The 23,444-nt window shown below is 51.1% G+C and overlaps 1 protein-coding gene across 2 annotated transcripts in view; it reads right to left on the bottom strand.

Moving 5' to 3' along the window:
• Positions 1 to 23,444, bottom strand: part of CDC42SE1 (CDC42 small effector 1) — a 54,772-nt gene that overhangs the window by 6,313 nt on the left and 25,015 nt on the right. Inside the window, exons 1-4 of one of the 2 annotated variants that reach the window (XM_065574125.1) lie at positions 22,321 to 22,473; positions 20,375 to 20,704; positions 12,118 to 12,228; positions 2,005 to 2,104 (exon numbers count right to left, since the gene is read on the bottom strand). In XM_065574125.1, coding sequence (XP_065430197.1) covers positions 2,033 to 2,104; positions 12,118 to 12,228; positions 20,375 to 20,428 — 237 coding nt within the window. In that variant the 5' untranslated portion in view covers positions 20,429 to 20,704; positions 22,321 to 22,473 and the 3' untranslated portion in view covers positions 2,005 to 2,032. Of the gene's footprint in view, positions 1 to 2,004; positions 2,105 to 12,117; positions 12,229 to 20,374; positions 20,705 to 22,320; positions 22,474 to 23,444 lie in introns of those variants that run through there. The other variant, XM_005293698.5, reaches the window with a different exon arrangement.

Genomic DNA, 23,444 nt, shown 5'->3' with positions numbered 1-23,444 from the left:
GCGTTGCCTGGGGGCAGCAGCGCGCAGAGCCCCCCCGGCCTGCCCTGCCTTGGAGTCCCAGGTAAGCGCCGCACTCCCCTACCCCCTTCCAGAGCCTGCAGCCCCTCCCCACACCCTCCAAACTCCCTCTCAGAGCCTGCACCCCCCCACACACCCCCTCCTGCCCCCAAACTCCCTCCTGCACCCCCACTCCCTGCCCCAGCCCAAAGCCTGTACCCAGCACCTAACTCCAGCCCAGAGTTGGGTGCTGCACCTCTGACCCCCTCCCCCACCCAAACTCCCTCCCAGAGCGTGCAGCCCAATCCCCTACCCCAGACCTTCTCCCCCACCCAAACTCCCTCCCAGAGCCTTAGGCAGGTGGGGAGTGGAGTTTTGGGGGGTCAGAGTTTTGGGGGTGGGTTCTGGGTGGCATGAGTGACACTATTGGCCCGCTGGTAGGATTTGAGGACTGGCACTGGCCCTAAGGTATTGAGTTCGAGACCCCTGATTTAAACCAATCTTGCCCGGAGCCCGAGCTGCCCCCGGAGTGGGTGAAGACACAAAGGACTAGCCAGGGGACATGGACAGGCTTATCAGTTATAGTGTCAGCTTTCATTTTTAAAGACGTACCCCTCTAGTGCTTATGCTTGAGAAGCAAACCTAAATGTGACCAGAGCATCTGTCTGCCTGAGTTTGCAGAGAGCTGGGAATGATCTCTCAGATGTATGAGCTGCCTCATTTGTCTGTGCTGGTGCTAGTTCAGATGCCAAGGAAGATACCCCAGATGACAATATCATTAACTAGTTCACTGTTCAAAGCATGTAAGAAAGGAGAGGGAGCATGGGACATGCCAGAGACTAGACTTGGGGAAACAAAGGTCTATATTAAGTTATATCTGCCTTTAACGCCACGGGTGGGGCGCAGATAGGGAAGGGTGTTTGATTCGATTTCTGAAGGGGTGGGATTTCAGCTTCCAAAAGTTTGGGAATCGCTGACCGGAGCTGTACCTGGGTCTTGTGCTGATTTTCAGCAGAAGGATGAATTTCACCCCCCATGAGAAAGGAACTTAGGAGGTGGCAAATGGTTCTGTCTTTGATTTTCCCCACAGCTTTACGTTATGATGTAAGCAGTTTGTAGGGGTGCGCTCTCTGTTCATCTGGAGATCAGACTGCTGGAGTAATCATATGAAATGATTCGGAAGGGGCGGGGGGAGGATTATATTTGAAGGCCAAGCTTTTCAGAAGTACCCAGCCCAACCTGAGACACGACGAAGGGGCCTATTTTATTTTTAGAAGGCGAGGGCCCCGCAGATTCTGAATAGCCACACCCCCTTTAGGGTACGTCTACTTTGCACATTCAGCTCTGACTCCGGTTTGAGCCTAACCTGCTCTCCCCGCAATCCAGTCCCAAATTAGTCTGATTTGGCTCAGCCAGCTCTCAGGACCCAGGTACTAGGACTCTGCCAGGGAGGGTGGGTTAGAGCCAGAGCCCAGCTGTGACTCAGGTCAGCTCAAGCTGCGGACCTGAGTTAGGTGGTCTGCGTAGAGCAGTGTGGACACATTGACACGGCTGTGAGACCTGGCCCTAGCAATTGTAAGCCCAGGTTTACAGTGCAATGTGGACGCTCAGTTACGGGCTGGAAGCACTGCGTCCACAAGCCCAGGTCCTGCAGACTTGGGTTAACTGTGTGGTGTAGACATACCCTTAGGGTGCCTCTAGTTGGAGAGCCAAAAATTAAGGGCACCCAAGATCACTGGGCGCTTTGGAAAGTCTCAACCTACAGTTTCCAAGGCTGGGATTTCAGTGAGATTCAGGCCCCAAACCCCAGCAGTAATGTGAAACCTACCAGACCTCAGTGTGTAATGCCTACCAGCAGTAAACTGAAAAGTGATCAGTCCAATGGCTGACTGATTTTACATCTGGACTTAATCAGATTAATTGATTGAGATAGTATGTTCTGGGCAGTCATCATGCAGAAGGGGAAATTTCCTCTTCCAAAATTCACAAAGATAGCAAAGTACTTACACTCTGTTGCTACACTCCATTACTAGAGCTACAAAACTCTGGAGCTACTCCATTGTCTCTCCCGTCCGCCTTTGGATCTCATCTCTTGAACAGCGCCTGTCTGCAGAGAGAGAGAGCGCACACGCTTAAAAAAAAATAGTCATTTAACACTGCGCCTCTAGGATATTTTTGTGCAAAGGGGTAGAATATTTGCGTTAGTGACGGCCTAGCTAAGAGCTGCTAGCAAGCTTTACTGCACATTGATTAGAAAAAGCGGCACAGAAATCAACCAGCATCTATTGAGAACGTGCTTTCGGTCACCTGACAAAGCTGCCGTGGAGTGGTTTGAGCAGAGTTCTGCAAGTTAGAACTCCTGAATTCCTTCCTCCAGGCTCCAGCAGGGCACATGGGCTAGTTGAGAGGAGGGAGCTTAGAGTTACAACTCCTGGGTTTCATACCCAACTCGGTGAGGGAAGCGCGGTCCAGTGGTTAGAGCAAAGGGCATTGGGAGTCCAGACTCTGATGTTCTAGCCTCAGCTCTGCCACCGATTTCCTGTGTGATCTTGGCTAAGTGATTTTCCCCTGGCACAAAGATGGGGGATAGATAGTGCTGCCTTACCTGACAAGGTGGCAGATGGGCAGCATTAGAGAGCTTGCTTCCAAGCCCTTCATGGTGGACAGGAGCAGACAGGGAAAAATCTGCATCCCTTCTCCCACTGGGAGTTCCCCTCGTCCGGGCGAGAACGCAAAGGAGCCCTAATCATGGAGATTGGAGGTGGTGGGGTGTCTGGCAGAGCCCATTAAGGCCATAGTTGGCTTTCTGCAGAGGGGTTCTATGGGATCTCAGATATTCCCTCTCTGGTTTCTATCCTGCCCTACGTGCTAGACGGCTTCTCTGCTCAGTTGCATTTGTCATTTCCCACCCCGCCACTGCATCAAGAGAACCCTGGATCCAACAGCTACTCTAACACATGGCTCACCACAAGCGCTGAGGCTGTCTGCTCTGTCAGAGGGAGGATCTTTGCTTCTGAGCTGCGGTGGGAGAAGAGACACTGGCTGTTCTGTGCTCAGCGCCTAGTCCAGTTACTATCTGGCTTTTCCCACCTGCCAGACATGCCTCTTTTTTAGCACACCACCTGGGTGTTGCTGGGACCGGAGAGCGTTTCTGCAGAGAGCGTCCACTTCAATCAGGTTTAAGGGTGGGAGGCGAGATGGTAAATCAGGGGGATGTGATTTTAAAGCCAAATATCCCAACCCACCTGCACCCCTCTCTCGGGAGTCTGATGGGAGAGAGAGGGCGCACTAGTGAAGCAGTTTCTCCTTCCACCTAGCTTAATGTGGCTAGATATTTCATCTTGGATTCATCTTTTCTCCCCCACCACCCTTGTTTTGCGTCTCCTGCCACTTCTCTCCCCTCAAAACTCAGGCAGCTGCTCGTTAAGTTTCCCTTGATCACGCATCTCAGCTGGCTGAGATGCTGCTTGTTCTTTAAGATCCACCGGCATAAAACATAAGTGCTGAAGAAGGAGATGCCGTCCAACTTATTGCAGAGCCTGTGATACTTCTTGAATATCATCAAGATCTACCTGCCTGGCTTTGTTTCTTCAGCAGCAAGGGAGCCACATAAGCACCATTAACCCTGGGTCATGGTCATAGACCCCAAAGAGATTGTTAGCAGGCTAACCAACTTTGTTCAGGATTGACATTTCTGCACATTTCAGGAGAACCAATGGTCACAGCAGACAGCACCAGGCGGTAGGACTCCTGGGTTCCATTCCCAGGTCTGGGAGGGAGCAACGTCTAGTGGTCAGAACAGTTGGGCCTGGGAATGGAACTCAGGAGTCCTGACTCCCAACTCTACAAGGGTGTGAATGTGGCAAGTCACTTCCTCTCTGTGGCCCATCTATAAGGGGAGGCAGGAGGGGACGGGTCACCGCAGACCCTCCACGCAGCTAAGAGGGGTTTGGAGGCTGTCGTTCATTCCTGTTTGTAAAGCGCATTGAGATCCTCAGCTAGGGCAGCACCACGTGAAGATAAATGATTAGCGTCAGTGCAAAGCCATTGACTGAAGTTCGTTCCATGACCGAAAAAAAGCCCAAACCCTGGTTCCTCTAGAAGGAAACACCAGCATGAAGGTCACTTGCAAAAAGACCCTGGGATCTTTAGTGCCGGCTGCACGGCGTTCTGAGAGAGTTCACTGCCATCATTCACCACCCTTTTTCAGCGCACAGTGTGTCTGCATGCCTGGCAAGGACAGGCTGGATCCCAAGGAGAATTACTCATGGACTTGGGCTTTCTCTCTCTCTGCTTCCAGGCCCCACCCTCAGAGTTAAGCAGGTTTAATGAACTGGGCAGGAGCAACCTGGCAAAATCCAACTCGTCCTCAGGCTGACCTGACACTCGTAAATGGAAAAAGGAGTTATGTAACCGCTGCCCCGACCCTGCTAGCTGCCAAGTGCCGTCCCTTCTCACGGGAGGGGAGGGCACTCGGAGCCATTGGGGAGGCGCTGAGCACCTGGCAGGATCAGATCCCCAGCTAAGAGAATGTAAGGCAGCCAGGCAGCTCGCTATATGCCTGGGCAGAGCATGTGCCAATCTGCTGAGCTAACTTTGACCACATTTGTGTTTGCAGCACGTCTCCGCCTTGCTGCAAAACAAGATTATACCGGCTCCAGCCGAATCATGGGTTAGCTGCCTCCGCCCGGTCCCAGCATGGCCTTTCTTGCAGGCGGACCTATTCTAATCACTTTCCCCAAGTGAAACCCTTTGATCACAAAACAAACATGCCCGGTTAATCCCTAATCTTAGGGCTCATTAGTTACACTCAGTCCTTCCAAGCCCAGTTCCCACAACTCCAAAACCCCCCCTGCATACCTGAGAATAAATCAGGCCCTGTTATCTTCTGGCCAGTACAGCTTCCTTTGCCCAGCCCATACCTAACCTTTGGCATCTGCCTTCCCAGTGGCTGCTTCTGCAAGATGGTAAGTGACTTGGACTTGTACCACTGTAGCCTGGGGTCAGAAGCTACCTGGAGAAGAGCAGATGGACCAGGCTAGGCTATCATCTAGAGCAGAGGTTCTCAAACTGGTCCGCAGACCATCAGTGGCCCGCGAGCTCCATCTGGGTGGTCCGTGGATAGTTCCCTCTAAGGTGCGCGCCTGGGCGGCTGCACATAAGAGAATGAAGGGCCACCCACCTAATTAGTGGAGCCACGCATGCATGGCTCCACTAATTAGGTGCCTGGACCCTGGAGAAGACGCACATGTAAGGTGAGGTGGTGGCCTTGGGGGCGGGGGGAAATAGGAGCAGCGGTGGCTCCAGGCACCAACGCTCCAAACGTGTGCCTGGGGCGGCAAGCCGCGGGGGCGCCCTGCCGGTCCCTGCGAAGGCAGCAGTCAGGCAGCCTTCGGCGGCTTGCCTGCAGGAGGTCTGCCGGTTCCGTGGATTCGGCGGCGGGTACGCTGAATCCGTGGGACCTGCGGATCTCCCGCAGGCATGCCACTGAATCCGCGGGACTGGGGACCTCCTGCAAGCATGCCGCCAAAGGCAGCCTTCCTGCCGTGCTTGGGGCGGCAAAAAAGCTAGAGCCGCCCCTGGATAGGGGATAGATGGGAGGGGGCAGTGAGGTGAGAAGGGGGGTGGGGGGAATTTGGGACGTAAAGTGCTGCAGCGGCCAGAGAAAGAGGCGATTTTCCCCAGCTCCAGGGCTGCGGCTGCTGGGGAGAGACCCCGCTCCTTCCCAGCCCCAGCTCGGGAGCTGCCGCGGCAGGGGAGAGAGGGCACATCCATCACATTAGAAAGGTAAGACTACTTATATTAAAATATGAGTTGTGTGCTTTTATTTGTAGAACAAAAAACCATTAATTATTATTGGGTTTTTTTATATAGCGCTTTTATCCAAAGTGCTTTATAATAGTTAGCTAACGGTACAAACAACATTGGGAAAGATCATTAAATGGTCCGCCGAGACCCTCAGCAATTTTCAAGTGGTCAGCGGAAAAAAAAAAAAAGTTTGAGAACCACTGATCTAGAGCATACCAACTGGGGTGGGGGCTGTATGAAATCAGAGGATACTGTCTTTAACATGGTCTTTCAGTGACCTGATCCGAAAGGGAAAGCCCCCCACTGTCAGGAATGGAGACAGTGGAAGAAGGGAGAGCTCCTGAAGAGGCTGCAAAAAGCGGATAGCTGTTTGGCCATAAAAATCTGTGAAGTGGCAAGGGAGAAATGGAATTAATTCAGGGCAGTTCCCTGACCTGCACCATTCAGGAGGTCAGACTAGATGATCACTGTGATCTCTTCTGGCTTTAGAATCCAAGAACCTGTGAAGGGTGCTGACGTCAGTCACTGGTGGAAAGAGCCACCTGGGAACCTCTGTAGTTGGATTCCTTATCCTTGCTCAGGTAGGACTGGCTTGTTTGTTTTACACCTGGTCCCATAAATCAATAGAGGCTGGGTGATGGGCTGGAGTTGGTGCTGGGCAGCACCTTGTTAAAGTTCTCAGCGGATTGAAGGACAATTTTCCTTGCTCTGAATGATCAAGGTCCCATTGAACCGTCTCTGCTAGGTGTGATTTCCTTGAGGCCCAAGCTTCTTCTGAAAAGTAAATGTTATGCCCTTGGAATACACCAGCTTGCAGCCAAAGGGCAGAGCTTTATATAAAGGAGGAGGATCCGCTAGATTTCCTACAGGGTCTTTTCTTCACCGAGCCCAGCTTTTACCCCCATTCCCATCTCAAACCGCGCTGCACTCTGCTCTCTGTGCACTCAGTACACTGATCAAGGGGAAAACCTACAGGAGTTCCAGGGAAAAACACTTCATACTGGTTTGTTGGCCCAGCCCTGCGACTCACTTCCTTGGCTGTGGTTCCCAGGAAGTGTTTTTGTTTAAGTGAGAAAACAAAATGAGAAGAGTCAGTGGGAGTGGTGCAAAGAGAACCCAGGAGTCCAGAATCCCAGTCCACACCCTGAATGGACTCAAGAATGTGGACAACTAGACCCAGAGCTGCAAAAGGAGTAGTCAGTCATGCAGAGAAAGTTGCTTAGGCCTGCTCTGTGCTCCAAGTGCATTTAGAGGAGAAGAAAAAAAACCCTACAGCCGACCCATCAGATTACCTTTGTTGTGAAACTCCCTGGCCCTCGAGCCTGCCAAATTAAACACCCTGCTGCTAAGATTTGCAAGTCACAGTCGAGAACGATTTCACCAAGGCTGTGAGCAACTTCCGGTCAGCTGCAGGAAGGACAGCCAACATGTCACAACAAATATCTCCTGTGTCGCTCTTCAGTACGTGACACTCCCCTCCTCCAGGAAGCTTGGTGGCAAAATGTTTACTGCTGAGGAGGTTGGGGGGGAGGAGATGCCCCCTTCTTCTCCTTTACAGGTCATGGCGTGAAACGACACAACCAGCACAGTAATAGCCATGACAACTGTCAGCAGGAATCCGTGCAGCATTGGCAGCTGTCTCCAGTGGACAGTGCCCAATCTAAGAGACCACCACACTGGCAGCCTGGCTGAAGCCTACATATCCACCGAACAAGGGACACCAGCCTCGATGGCTTCCCCCTCCATCCTCTCTCAGTCCTGACCTGCGAGGCTCAGAATTTGGGGTCCAGCCAGTCCTTGGCCTATGCTGCCATCAGCACTCATGATGCTAGGTTTTGTGATAGGGATGCTTGTGCTCCAAGACCCGACTAGAGCCACCAGCTCCATCCGCATTGGAGCTACCAGTCAGCTCGCTGCCTGCAGCCAGTCGCCACCACCCCGGACTGGATTTGAACCGACGATCTAGCGGGGATAAGCCTCGTCACCCTACGTTTCCTTGAACCACCCAGTTCGGAAGGGAGACGCCTATGAAGTCACTCGGGTATAGCTCTAGTGGCTGGTTCTACCCACACAGAGTCCGTGCGACATGCACAGGGTGCGGAGCACTGGGGGCTCTTCTCGGGGCCGTTACTATCCTGAAGCAAAAATGCACTTGTGAGGACGGACCAGGAAAAGGACTAAGACCTGGCATGGGGGTGCGGGCCGCCTCTTTGGGAAAGCCCCTGTAGATTTTTCTGCGGTGAGTGGATAGGTTGCTACCTGAGCGTTATCTCCATTTTGCAGATAGGGAAAAGGAGACTCAGAAAGGTGAAGTGCTTAAGCCAGCAGCAGGCCAGATGTTCCCACTCCTGTGCTTATTCCATTCGAGGAGGCCGTATCTGTGGAGTGCAGGGCCTTCTTGCCAAAGCAGTGAATCAATGTCTAACGCGGCTCATGGCTTTATGCCATGGAGAAGCCTGTGAAAGCCGAGAAGCCCCGAAGTCCAGAAGGATGTGAGAGAATCTGTCTTCCTGACGCAAATGATACTCCAAATGCCAGAGCCACATCTTAGTTAAGTGCCGCGGCTTAGGAACATGCGAGCTTCTGCCCTGGCTAAGGTACGTGCCATGCTGCAGGGAGGCAACGTTCCCTGATGCCGTGCTGTGGTGCTTGATAAATCCAGGCTTCGGGAGGCAGCCGGATTGGAGGAAGCACTTTAGAAGAGCGCACAGGGCACTTGGACATTACGGCTGGGGAACGAGGAGGCTCTTACATAAAGATTTCCACTGCTTAAATAACACAGACGCGCGGGCAGAGAGAATGCCAGGCTGGGAGGAACGCAGCAAGGGCAAACACTCCCAGGCATTTACTCCCATCTGTCTGGGAGTCTGGCTGCCATTAGAAGCTGCCTTTTTCCCAGTGTGATACCGCAGCTGCTGCAATCCGCTGGGGCGCCCAAGCTAGCAGTTGGCCCAATGGAAGATCCCACAGGTGGATGGAGAGGCCGCGCAGGGTGCCCTAGAGATCAGGAGCGTCTTAGGCTTCCCCTGCAGAAAGCTGGATAAATGAGACGGCTTGAGAGGGAGAATAGAACTTGTGGCAGGTCAGGAGCCCGCCTAGCTGGAACCTTGTATCACAGAACCACACAGGCGCCAGACGCACGGAAATAAACAAACTCATTCGATCGGACTAAGCGCAAAATCCAGATCCTAATGGCAGAACTCCCACTGCCCTCCGTGGGACCAGGGTTTCGCTCGAACCCAGCGACTCCGAAGCCTGAGGTAGATGCTTCCCAGTCTGGAAAACAGCCAGAGAGTCGGTGTTTTTCATTTGCAAGTCTCCCTGCGTCCCACCTCTTCCTCCTGCTGCTCGGCTCAGGCCGTTTAGCCTCATGGCCCAAATCCCACCAGTAGCCCTCCTCTAGGAACATTTACTCAGGATCAGATCTGCCTGTGGTCCCTGAGGCCACCTCCAACGGAAGCCTCAGCCCCACAGGCTTTAAGAAATTGAGGGGGAGATAGATCATATGAAAGGGCACAGTCTGTTGGGTTAGCTTTCACCCCGGCCTCCAAAACACAGCTGCCGAGTCAAACCGATTCTGGTGGGTGTGATTGATCTAGTGGAACGCAGGCAGCAGCAAACCTGGGTGTGTCAGGTCACAAGGAGGCATTTCCATGCACTTAACCGTGTCTTTAATGCTACATATGTAAATAGGCTGGTAAAAATCCATTTGGTGCGGGGTCAGTTATTGTTTAGTAAGTGGGTGTGCAGGCAGTCCTTAGAATCATAAAAGTTCACAGACAGCCCACTAGAGGGGCCCCAAGAGCAGCAACAGCTACACCTTCCTTTTAGGCCTCCTAGCAGCAGAATGCCAAGGAGTTTTAACGCAGGTCTACATGGGGATATCCAGGAATATTAATCCGAATTAATTGAAGATGTGAATTTGAAGTGGATGATTTAAACAGTATTAAATCCCCATGAGACCACTGTTATTCAGAACTAAGTGGCCTTAATTCGGTTTAGTGTAATTCACTTTGAAAGTGAATTTAGCCAGACCAAATTAAGGCCACTTCAGTTCTCAGTGAGGGTGTTCACATAGGGGTTTAATGCAGTTTAACTAATCCACTTCAAATTCACACCTTTAGTTAATTCGGATTAATATTCCTGGATGTCCCCTTGTAGACAAGCCCTCAGACTAACCCGCTAGCCCAAGTGACTTACTCAGGGTCACAAAGTGAACCCGTGGCAGAGAGAGGAATTGCCTCTAGATGTCCAGACATCCAGTCCTGTTCCTTAGTCACAAGGGTCTCCTCCATTCCTCCAGCTGCCTAGACTGTTATTAATTATCCCTATTACGTAGACCCCAGTCAGTCAGGGCCCAGTTGTATTAGGTGCTCTACAAACACAGCCATCCCCCACTCCTCTTAACATGAAAATGGTTTCCACCCTGGGATCCCCTGCCAGGACTCCCCTCTCCCTCATTCTGCAGCATTAGAAGGGCAGTCGTGACTCCCAAGTTAAGAACTCATGCACTAGACCACGTTCTCTACCCATTTGTTCCACACGCAGACACGCACCCCATAGCATTTTGCTCGTCTGGTAAAGGCTCAGCACTTATCCAAGGGTGAAGTTCCCCTCCACAGAGTTTTTAGTCACACAAACAGGACATTCATTTTAGACAAAGGCAGCACAACAGCAGCGTCTCAGCTCTGACTGAGAGTTCGTTTACGGTTTCCCATGCTGGGCAATAAAATAATACCAAGCAGCAGCATTTAAGTCGGTCTTGCAAAAGAGTCATGAAAATTCACCAGTCCGGCAAGCAGGAGAGTGGAATTTTGCAAGGCTGATGTACCTGTAGCCAGAAGGGGCTGCTCTAGGCAGAATTAGAGAGGTCTGTTTTGATTCAGTGGCAACCTCTCTGCAGCTCGCTGGGGTAGCACGAGGGCTTATCTATATGGGGACATGCAGGAAAGTTAATTTGAATTAACTAACAGTGTGAATTTGAAGTGGATTAGTTAAAACACATTAAACCTCTGTGTGAACACCCTCATTTAGAATTAAAATGGCCTTAACTTGGTTTCTGAATAAACCGCTGTGTGAACACCTTCATTCAGAAATCAAATTAAGGCCATTTTCATTCTAAATAAGAACATAAGAACGGCCATACTGGGTCAGACCAAAGATTCATCTAGCCCAGTTTCCTGTCTACCGACAGTGGCCAATGCCAGGTGCCCCAGAGGGAGTGAACCTAACAGGTAATGATCAAGTGATCTCTCTCCTGCCATCCATCTCCACCCTCTGACAAACAGAGGCTAGGGACACCATTCCTTACCCATCCTGGCTAATAGCCATTAACAGACTTAACCTCCATTAATTTATCCAGTTCTTTTTTAAACCCTGTTATAGTCCTAGCCTTCACAACCTCCTCAGGCAAGGAGTTCCACAAGTTGACTGTGCGCTGTGTGAAGAAGAACTTCCCTTTTATTTGTTTTAAACCTGCTGCCCATTAATTTCATTTGGTGGCCCCAAGTTCTTGTATTATGGGAACAAGTAAATAACTTCCTTATTTACTTTCTCCACACCACTCATGATTTTATATACCTCTATCATATCCCCCCTTAGTCTCCTCTTTTCCAAGCTGAAAAGTCCTAGCCTCTTTAATCTCTCCTCATATGGGACTCGTTCCAAACCCCTAATCATTTTAGTTGCCCTTCTCTGAACCTTTTCTAGTGCCAGTATATCTTTTTTGAGATGAGGAGACCACATCTGTACGCAGTATTCAAGATGAGGACGTACCATCGATTTATATAAGGGCAATAAGATATTCTCCGTCTTATTCTCTATCCCCTTTTTAATGATTCCTAACATCCTGTTTGCTTTTTTGACTGCTGCTGCACACTGCGTGGACGTCTTCAGAGAACTATCCACGATGTGCATTACTTTACATTTATCCACATTAAATTTCATTTGCCATTTTGTTGCCCAGTCACTTAGTTTTGTGAGATCTTTTTGAAGTTCTTCACAGTCTGATTTGGTCTTAAGTATCTTGAGCGGTTTAGTATCATCTGCAAACTTTGCCACCTCACTGTTTACCCCTTTCTCCAGATCATTTATGAATAAGTTGAATAGGATTGGTCCTAAATGAGGGTGTTCACACAGAGGTTTAATGTAGTTTAACTAATCCACTGCAAATTTACACAGTTAGTTAATTTGGATCAACTTTCCTTCATGTCCCTGTGTAGACAAGCCCTCGGTTTCCTCCCTGCAGTTGCAGTGGGGTATTATTCTACAGATTCTCCTCTGCCCCAAATTAAGAAGTAAATGATACGGTACCATGGGAAGGCCCTCGTTAGCTGCCATATCACCTGATCCGATGTGCGTCAGGTGTACAAAATTCATCGGCTCCCCTATCATAGTGCGGTCAATTCGCCTCCTTTTCTTTTTCTGCAGGGAGAACAAAAATGAAGACTTAACAGACACAGAAATTAACATTAGTTTCTTGCTGGCAAAGAGAGATGCATCATTGACAGGCATTTGGGGCACGGAGTGTGCCCACTGGGCTTCATGGCAAGGGCACTTAGTGGGTTAAATAATACTGTTTTGCCCCTTTGTGTGGTTTTTAAGGGCTCCCAAAGTGCATTATGTAGGAGGGAGTGTTTCAGCGTGCCCGAGTTACACATGGGGAAACTGAAGCACAGACAGGGGCCAAAGTTGCAGAGGAGTTGGTGGCAGCACCAGGATTAGAACTCAGATCCTAGCTGGCTGATTCCTAGAACAATGCAGGCACCGATTCTGTGCTGTGTCTCTCGAGAGGGAAAGGGGACAACACAGAACCACATACCCTGCCCTGTGCTGCTCCCGCTAGCCACCTCTTCACAGGCCCTTTGCACTGCTGGAATGGCATTCAGGGGCCAGAATCAGTCCCCCGTGGGCCAGATTCTGCTGTCAGGTCCACTGCTAGAGTCAGCGTAACACCCTGAAGTCCATGGAGTGAGAGCGGAATCTAGCCCAGAGCCCGTGAAATGGAAGAAAGTTGTTGGAGTGTGTGTATGTGACAGATTCGTGTCAAGCCTCCAGAGCTTGAGTCATTAAGAGACCCAGAAAGGAGAAGCTCAGTCAGCCCAAACAAATTTGTCCCCAGAGTGGCTGGGGAAGGAGGGCATCTCAGATGGGAAGGACGCCCGGAGACAGGGGATTCCCCGGTAATCACATGAAATCCATCGCCTGCCCGATCCTCGCTCCATAGAGGATACACTCGTCCTGGCCAAGGGCCCGGCTGATGTTCCCTGACCAGAACATTCCTTCCTGGCCCCCAGACCTGGTGCTGGGGTGAATGAGTGTAGTGAGGCAGCAGATCCCCGAGACCCTATGCCAGCCCCCAAGTTACAGCCTCGTGCCCACCGGCCAGGTGCATTCCAAGGGGTTTTGTTCGTGGCTACTGCCAAAGGCAGGCCAGTTAGGCCATTGGTCTGATCTGGCTTGGGTACTTCCTGCAGATTGCGGGCAAACACAAGGAAAGGGAGACACATCCCAGCTGGAGAGTCAGAGTCAGAACCCCATCGGAGGAGACGTCAAAGGATTTTAAGATATCCCAGGGCAGGAGCTAAGACAGTAGCAGTGAGCAAGCCTTCCTGCCCTACCGCTAGCCCAAGAGCGGTCGCTGCAGCTGAACTTCCCAACCCACAACATGGGGGCGGGTTTGAGAGGACGTCTATTGTGGAACGAAGGAGGGATGTGTGTGTGTGGGGGGGAAATACCCTATTTGAATGGTGGGGGTAAGTTAAACCTAACAGCTCTGGAGAGGGAGGGGGACTTCCAAGCACTAGACACTCCAGCGATAGGTGAGAGACAGATCTAACCACGGCTCGTGAACGCGACGTGGCTACATCTAACCGCGCTCAGCTGTCAATGGGGCCTGCGATCCCCGCATCAGATCTCCTGCTGGCATGCAGCCTTCACTTCTCTGCCTCTGTCAGGTAGCAAACAGTGACTTCACCTCCCCCCCCCCACCACCACACGCTGCGCAAGTTTTGACAGGATGTCTGGCCACAACGCCCGCTAGCTGTAGAGACCGGCGCTTTGAAGCCGAGAACCCAGGCTGCAACTGTGAGGAAATATTGAAAGGACAGCATATTTTGAAATAGGAAGCGAGAGGATGGATGCAGAGCGCAGAAAGGCTGCTGCAGCAGCATTGGGACGCCCAGATTGGAAGCAGCCCGTTCCCTATCGAACCCTTTGGCCAGGCTCCCCTGGCAGCTTAGGGGATCCAAATTGCAGAATACAGGGCCCGGTTCTTTTCACAGTATCGGCGTCGCTTGCATTATGGACAGAACGAGAAACATTCGGCATGAGCTACGGTCAGAGACGGGACTGGACTGGCTGGACCATTGTTCCGCTCTGGGCACGGGCTGGCTCCTCAGTGGGCATAAACTGCAGCGCTAGTCAAAAGTGTTTCCAACCAGACGGTTTGCCACCGAAAAATGCTGATTCAACAAAATCCAAACATTTCGTGGGAGCGTATCGATTTCGTTGAAAATTGACGGGAAGTCATTGAAACTTCTAATTTATAGGGGACATTACAGTTGAAATGAAAATGCAGAATAAAAGAGTCAGAACAGAACACGTCAATAAGGTTGTTTTGATGTTTCTGAAACGACGTCTTCGAAATTTCATTGTGCGGCAAAGTTTGAAATTTGGATACTTTGTTCTCATTTGGGACAAAAGGAGGTTTCAAAATGCCAGACGTTTCCATTTCCTGACCACTCTAATAAACAGACTTTCCTCCCCTGACTTCAACGGAGCTACGCTACCATGGCATGTGCAGCCCACATTAGCCACAAACGAGAGCCCATGAGGCCAATTAAGTCATCTGGCCTCACCTGACAGAAAAACGGGCCAGGGTCAACTGAGCTAGAAACCCAGCAGGGGAAGAGTTGGACCAGTATTATAAAGCCAAGAAGCGGAGATCAGAAAGGGGCTGACTGCACAACGTAGGTGCAGTGGGGATAAAGGGAAGAATGTGTGAATGGATTAGAGAATTTTTGAGTAAACGGACCATGCAGGTCAGAGTGGGGAAAGTTATGTCGAATATCATTTTAACAATGGTACACCACAGGGAAGTGCCATCAGCCCGGCATCATTTAATAGTGGGACAGATCTTCAAAACAAATAAGCGCTGGTATCCCTCTATTTTCAGAGGATTGTGCTGGATGAGTTAGGAGCAGGAATGCTGAGGTGGCCAGAAAGAGAGACTCAACAAAGCACTACGAGAGACTTCAGCCTGGAGAAATGCACGTGGGTTTCAAGTTCTCCGTTGTAAAACAAAAGGATTGTTCTTCACAAAGAGGAATGCTACGAAGGAATGTAAACTGGGTCTGTGTAGAGAACAACTAGATGGAGTTAAAAGGTTTTGATTTCTAGGGGTATATTTGATAGATTACTTTGGAAAGATCATACAGATTGCTAAAGATAAATGCAAAGGAAGGATCAACCTGCTTAAAAAGTCTTGCTGGGACTAATTTGGGGGTGAATAAGAAAACACAGCTGATGGCATACGGAGCCTTAAATCAGACCAGTTATCTATCAGCTATGGCTGCCAAGTTCTTGGGTAAGCATCAAAAGCAGAACTTGATAAATTAGATTGAATACAAGCACAGGCACTACGAGTTGTGTATGGTGCATTTATTACAACACCCATAGGAGCGTTACAGGCAGCTGCTAGTGAAATGCCAGTTCCACCACAAATGAAACTATCGGATCTAACTTTCTGGGCCAAAGTTAATGGGGATTACAGTGATGAAACATACCAAACAAGTGTATGAGGATTGTTGGGATTTCAGTAGGCGAGCTAAAGCACTTACAACGTTAGAACGCCACATGCCGTCCAATTAAAATGTGGATGCAGGAGTTGAAAGACAAGGAAAAGCTAAACGAAGTGAAAACTTTTAGTCATGGGAAAATTAGTTATGGATGGAAAACCACACGTCCAAATGTGGATTTAGATTTATTTGATAAACTTACGGATAAATAGGAGACAGTAGGTATAAAAAAAATTAAGTGTACCAGTATCTAGATGAAAAGTGGAGTCGTTTTTGTCAAATATGTACAGATGGGTCCAAAAAAGGGAAAAAAAAACAAAAAAACAAACACAGGAAGAGCAGGAAACAGCATATTGTGTACCAAAAGTCAGGAATTAGTGCATCTAAAAGAATAACCGATTTTGTAGCCATCATGCCAGCCAAACTAGTAGCAACAATGCTGGCATTAAACTGGATCGGTGGCAGCCAGTCATCTTTTCTGACTCAATATCAAGCCTTATTGCAATAACAAAAAGGGGTGTCTCCGTATATAGAAGGGATTTAAAAATCGATGAAATGATATTTCGCATAACCGAACTAGAACAGATGGGGATGCATGCAGCATTCGCTTGGAGCCCAGCCCATCTCAAGCGAACAGGGAACGAAATGGCAGACAAAGCAGCTAAACGTTTGAGCAACGTCAGTCCAGGTTATTAGAGAGACAAAGTGGGTGAAGGAATCTCTTATTGGAGAGAGAGACAGACAAGCCTTTGACCCTACAGAGCTCTTCAACAGAAGTTGCTCCAGTAAAAGATATTACCTCACCCTCACCTTGTCTCGTGAGTAGACAGGAATTCAAAAGCCTAGTACAGCAAAATTTAAGAGAAGAATGCAAAAAATTTGGATCAATTAAAACAAAAAAAACCCCAAAACAAAACCAAAGGAAAAAGATTTTTTGGATTGTGCCCTAGAGTTGAGGATAATGACATACCTTAGGGCCCGGATGGGAAAAATGAAACGATTTTGTGTGGAGTATTAATCGGCCCCTGTGGTTTGAATGCAAATCTTTTTCGAATCAATAAACACAAAGGTGGACTATGTGTACACAGAAAGAACAATGGCTCACCTTTCCTGGATATGGAAGGGCTTTGATAAAGAAAGGGAAAAGCTCTGAGGAATTGAAATGGCTTAAGGTTACAAATGTTACATGAGGTTATTTAGGGAAACTACTGGGGAAAGGGGGCACTATTAGAACGGTGTGGTTCCATTACTTGATAGACACAGGGCAGAACAAGAGACTATAAACTGCTAGGTAGTTGGTGGCGACTTTAGACTAACCAGTCAAGCCTGGTTTGCCATGAAAGAAGAGCAAGACAAGAAACCCAGAAGGAGGAAGGAGAAGATAGGGAGGCTGGTAGGAAGAAGCCCAGGGAAACAGCAGAAGGGGCCTGAGGACCTGGATTGCTGGTTGGTAGGGTCCCTGAGTTGGAATCTGCTGGAGGGCTGGGCTGGGTTCCTCTGGTATTGTGGCGTTGAGCTTCGAGCTGGGGACAGCACTGGGTCAGTGGGTCCTGTTGGAAGGTGTAACCCTGGAAGGGGTGGCCTAAAAGATGAGCTGGCCAGCGGGCCAAGTGCCATATGGGGGTTTACACCAGACCCTCTCTTGGTGCCTGGGAGGAAGGTGGATGGGACAGAGGAACAGGGATAGTGCGACAGGGGGAGGAGGATGAACCTGATCGAATAATCAAACCCAAACTCTTCCTTGGAAGGGTTAATGCTGATACTCCAAGCAGCCCAGGGCCCCAGAGGGAACCAGCTCACAAGTTTCTGTTCGCATTTCAGGGCAGAAGATTATTTTTAGATTTCTATGAGAACTGCCTGTGTGTGTGTGTGGGGGGGGGGAGAGGGAGGCACAGATGGCTGGCAGCAGAGCAGAAAGGGGAGGCTGGCACAGCAGCAGGGAGCCACACACAATAACTCTCAGCGGTCAGACCTTGGTGCAACCTCTAACTGCAACTTAGTCCAATTGGTGCGTCCCCCACATACCTGCAGAGGAGGGACCACACCCAGCAGCAACCGTGCACCAGGCCTGCCCCGGGCCAGGCACGCCAAGGGTTAAGCACATTCCAGCCCAGGGAAAGAAAGGCCCAAACAAGCTAGTGAATTAATGAAGGCTTTGGAAGTTGGCAGCAAGCGCCGGTGGATTCCTGTCTCTGCGCTCTGCTCCGCGGGAGGGGAACATGGCTCTTATCGCCAAGGGGCCTTTGGTGCCAGGACCAATGCAGCTTCGCAGACTGGTATTCAGCTGGCACTGCTCACCCCCTCCAGTTCTCAGCTGACTGGGCTGCCCGCGCGTGCGTTCATCTGTGCTTGAGGCTAGGGGGAGGAGATAAACACCTAGAGATTGAGCAAAGCAAGCCAGACAAAAGGAGGACCCTGAGCAGATGGAAGGGGAGATGGCAAAGAGCATTGTCTAATGAGTAAAGCACAGGATTGGGCATCCGAACTCCTGGGTTTATTTGCCAGCTCTGCCACGTGACTCTGGGCAAGTTACTTCCCTTCCCTTCTGATCCCCTAGAACTCAATACCCTGCTCCCCTCCTCCACTGGCCTCTGTCCCTCAGCACCACCTTACTCCTCTTGGTGCGCGAGCCTTCTCCTCTGCAGCCCTGGAACAGCCTTTCTGCATCTCTCTGCCCGCCTCTGAAATCCTGGGACATGTGCCGGGGGGGGGGGGGGGGGGGGGGAAACATCTGCATTAACACCCACGGGCTTCCTTGCTCCAGATACCTGCTCCTCTGGGCTGGCCAGGATAAGAGCAGAGGGGAGCTGATTCCCTACAAACTGCTCCTCTAGACGACGATTCAGTGCAGAAAAGGGGAGCCAGGAAAGAAGATGCATTAGCCCCCTGAACAAACGCTGCCCGGGCTGGAGCAAGACAGCCCTGGACACGGATGAGGTGGTGACGTTTCAGTGGGCAGAGTTAAATCCAGCCCGAATGTTTCACAGCGTGGTTCTAGCCTGAAAAGTGACTCAGAAAAAAAAAAAAAAAAAAAAAGGCTCCTTCCTAAGCAAATCGTCCTGCCCCCTGCATGTGTATTTAGAGTCTTGGCCGCTTAGCCCTACAGACCCAGCGCCCAGCTCTGGGAGGGTGAGCTAGGTTCTGTTCCAGCTCACCACCAGGTTAGTTCATTCCTGCTGCAGAAGCTTTAAGCACTCACGATGCACGAGCTAGTGCCGAATCCAGCTCACTCGCCCAGAACCGTGACTGAAAACCGAGTATTACTTCTACACGGAGCAGATCTGAACTGGAGTCATCGAGAGCAAACGAACAAGGGGAGCTGCAGGATGCCTCGTTTGGGAAGCTGCTTCTCTGAACTGAGCCCAGATGGGGCTGGGAAATGATTTTTGTAGCTTTGCTGCCTAAAATAAGAGCAACCAAGTCTCATGCTTCAGGGCTGACTGAGGCAGGGGCCAGGAAGGAATCTCTCTCCTGCAGAACTGCACCATTGGCCAAGCATAACGGGGGGGCTTCTCCCTTGCCTCTTTCTGCAGAGGCAGCAGATTTCAGCGTTAGATGGCTCAATGGTCTGATCCAGAATGCAGGAGACAGGTGATATGGATTTGGAGCTGCTCTGGAATCGATGACTACTGTGCGTTGACCTGATTGTTGGGATGTTACTGTATGAATATATTGGTTTAATTCAAGGCGGGGGGGGGGAGGGGAGAGAAACAAGCAGGAAGGCTAAGAATGGCTCTAGATAGCCACCGCTCAGCAAACACTTAAGGGCTGTTAAGAGACAATGGCAGATCTGTTAGCTTGATGATTTCATCTCCGGCACCAACCAACCTACAACTACACCAGCTGCACTGCTGTCGCAGTTTAGTGTAAAACACTGCCTACTCCAACAAGAGGGTCTCCTATCGCTGCAGTTAATCCATCTTCCCAACAGGTCGTAGCTCGGAAGCACTGTCTGCGCCGGTGATTAGGTCAGGTTAACTATGTTGCTGGGGTGTGTGTGGATTTTTCACATCCCTGACTGATGTAACTTTTCACTGTAGACCAACCCTTAGACACAGGCACCTGTGGGGGGTGACTGAAGAAGCTACGCCTGCCTCGTTTACCATCGGGGACGCCTGTAGCCTCTTCCACAATCCTTTCCTCCCTTATGCTTTGTTCCTACTGCTAAAAACAACCGACGCTTTGGTCCCCGACTTCTGAAGGGAAGAACCGCAGCTGTCCAAGCTCCATCAGCCCCACCGGCTAAGCACAGGATGTTGTAGCCTAGAGCCCAGTCTAAGGCCTCGTTTCCATGGGGACACTCAGGAAAGGTAATCTGAATTAAAAAATTCACGCCTCTCCGAGAGGTGGATGTCACTACAGTTCCTGTCACTGTAGGAAGTCTCTACACTCCGTGTGGTGTTTCTAGCGTAGACAAAGCCTGAGCATCCCCATGTAGACAAGGGCTAAGGGTGCAGAACTGCAGAATTCCAGCCCAGGAGAGCCCAGACACCGGGGAGGTGGGGTTTGCACTCCAAAATGCAGCTAGCTCTGTAACCATGACAACGGGGTGGGTTGACAGATGTTCTCCTCCAGGCCTGGCAGATTAAATGGAACAATGAACCGATCGGGTAGGGCAGGAGTCGGGATGAAGTCAGGGTATTAGACTACAGGGAGCAATAGGCTGATCCGGTAGAGCAAACCCCATGTGGCCATGTTGCACTGTACCTCCCTCCCACCCCGTCCCAAGCTGACAGCATCAAAGGTGGCAAGTTTACATGGGAGCGACTTACCGGTTGTGGTTTCTCTACTACGCAGCAGCCGAGTTTGTGCCAAAAGTCACTCATATTCGCAGAGGCTTCCAGTTTTTCTTTTTTTCACCCTCTGGTCGCTCGGCTTCCAGATGTGGTCAAGGCTCCTCCGGCCCCCGGCTTCACTCCCACTTGAACTGGGAGGGTTTACACCCAAGAGAAATGGCAGCCCAGGCCCAGCTCTGAGTCACTCCATGGAACAGGTGTAGTTGGTCTCGGCTAGGAAATCCCAAGGGAAGCGGGGGAAGGTCACTTTCCCCTTCAGCTCTCAGGGTCGTGTGTCACCGTTCAGGTCCCCTGCACTGGCCACACCTATCACGGAAGGAGAGATTTGGTTAGGAGACTTATCAGGAGGCATCAGAGCACGAGCAGTCTGTGGGGCACAACTCCATTCCAGCTACACCCCACCCTGCATGCATCCCACGGAGCCATGGCTGGGGTACCATCATCTCCAGAGGGCTGGGTTACAGCGCCTCTTCCATCCAGGGCACTGTGGCAGAGAAGAGAATGACTCAGTCAGCCCAAGCAGACATAACCTGGAAATACCCCTGTCCACTGAGGTCTCCAGCCGTCTCAGAGGAACACAAAGAGCCCTAAAGTTACTAGGCTGCACGCCATGTAGCTTCCCCCACGCCAGCCAGGGTAGCCTTCCAGCAGCACACTTTCCCAAGTCCAGAGGTTGTGCTGTTGGTCAGTTAAACAATACATCTGATTAACAGATCTCATGCTTCAGGGCACAAGCGGCAGGGGTCAGGAAGGAAACTTCTTATCCCTGGGAGAGCATTGCACAATTTTTTAGCTTTTGGAATTCCAGTAGGGATTGGTCACAGCAGGAGGCAGGATATCAGACTAGACGGACCCGTGACAGTATCTGGCTATGGCAAATGCTGTGTGCTGAGCAGGGAAGTGGGGGCAGGACTCCTGGATTCTGTTCCCACATCACTGGGAGAAGTGTGGTCAAGTGGTTGGGGACCCGGGGGAAAATGCCTGAAAGTCTGGATTCCATTCCCAGTTCTGCCACTGACTCGCTGCGTGACTTTGGGGTGAGTCACTTTCCCTGATCCGCGCCTCAGTTTCTACATCTGTAAAATGGCTGCAACATGCACTTTGAGTTCTGTGCACAAAAAAAGAAGGCACCCTAGAAACGCAGCATTACTAGTCACTGAACTCTGCTCATTTCTTTTGAAGTTTGGGGATTGTTTCAAAGCATGTCTTTTAGGAAATACATTAAGAATGAAGTCCTATGGTCTACCCCAGGGGTGGCCCAGCTGCAGGTCACGGGCCACTCTTTTACAGTTAAATGTGGCTCACGGAGCCCCCCCATTCTCCACCTACCAGAGCTCCGGGCTTCTGCCTTGTGGCGGATGGTGGGGCTAGGGGCTTCTTTCCCGGGGAGGTGAGGGGGGGGGGGGAAGTCTAGGGCAGTGGTTCTCAAACTTTTGTACTGGTGACCCCTTTCACATAGCAAGCCTCTGAGTGCGACCCCCCTTATAAATTAAAAACACTTTTAAATATATTTAAAATTAATAATGCTGGATGCAAAGCAGGGTTTGGGGTGGAGGCTGACAGCTCATGACCCCCCCCACCCCCATGTAATAACTTTGCAACCCCCTTAGGGGTCCTGACCCCCAGTTTGAGAACCCCTGGTCTAGGGACTTCTGAACCCCGGCAGGTGCCTCCTGTAGGGCTGGGCTTCAGTACCAGCAGGTGCTCCCTGTGGGGCTGAAACCCCAAGCCCCCGCACCCTGCCGCAGGGCAGAAGTGCCGAGCGGGTATGCCTCGGAGGATCGGTAAGTTTCGCCACCCCTGGACTGAGATCATAGTGATCCCTTCTGGGCTTAAAACCTATTAAGATTTTCTACCCTTCTCTCTCTCTCTGTCACACACCCACAGCGCAACCCGCATCAGAAACACACCCCAGCAAATACCCTAGAAACATCTGCTATGCCCGGGGTTGGGATTCACAACCCCCGCAGGCTCCCAAACGACTGACATCCCCCAGCGCCGCTCATCTCGGCTTCTTTCAGCTCGAGCGGCTTTCGGTTTGCCTTGAGAGGAGGTGCAAGGTCTGCTTCTCAGAGGCTCTGGGTGGGGTGGCAGCAATCTCCAGACACAGCATCAAAACCACTTCCTGGGCGGCGGCAGCAACCCAAAGCTCTAAACACCATGTCAACGAGTTCCCTTGAACTCTCTCTCTTTGCTCCCACTTGGTGTCATTTTAAAGCCTCCTACAACGTGCCCAAAGGATTGGAAAGATCGGCGGCTACGTCGGTGGGAAGCCGTGCCAGGATGGGGTGAGGGGGGGTTGCCCAGAGGGGCACATGAATGGAGAGAGGAAGAGAGGGCTCACAAATGCATTTACTTTATTGACAACGTCTTTCAATATGATCTTTAGCTTCGCTGGCCCTGGAGGCAGGTGCTGTTCTGACAGGTCTGCAACGCTGCCCTCTTCCCGGTGAGCTTGACACACCCTGCTCAGCCCCCAGCATGGCGGGTAACACGGCCCTGGCCACTGAGCGAGTGGGACGCCCCTGCGCTGGCCCGCACCAGGCGGCTTGGGAACACGCCCTTTGTTCGTGGCAGTGGTTGAAGCCAACGGCCCAGCTCCTCCGTTCGGATACGCTGACCCCTTGTTCCTGAGCCACGCTGGCTCAGCGAGGGTCGCGGCTTCCCATTCCTAGGGCTCAGGATTGACTCCTTCCCTGTTCAGATCCAGGGATCCCACCCCCGCCTCGCCCAGCAGGATGGGTCAGCGACGCTCCGCTGCAGCGCAGGCGAGGAGAAAAGAGTCGACAGCTGTTCCAAGCTCTCCGGCGCGGAGTTATTCAGGGCAGGGCCTCAGGGAGCAGCGAGCATCATTGCTCCAACTGCAGGGCCTCAGGGCGGCGCAGCGAGGAAACGGGCCAGGTTAGAACCGCTGGCCGGGATCCTCAGCGATGGTGGTCCACGAAACGAAATGCCCACGCTGCACCTGGCCAGCTGAGTGGGCCCATAGGATGCTACGCAGGTGGCTCCGTGCGTAAGAGCTCTGCATCCATCAGTTCACAGTGGC

This window comes from Chrysemys picta, chromosome 20 (genome assembly GCF_011386835.1).
Source record: "Chrysemys picta bellii isolate R12L10 chromosome 20, ASM1138683v2, whole genome shotgun sequence".
Lineage (NCBI taxonomy): Eukaryota > Metazoa > Chordata > Testudines > Emydidae > Chrysemys > Chrysemys picta.
This window is presented reverse-complemented; position numbering and strand designations above follow the sequence as displayed.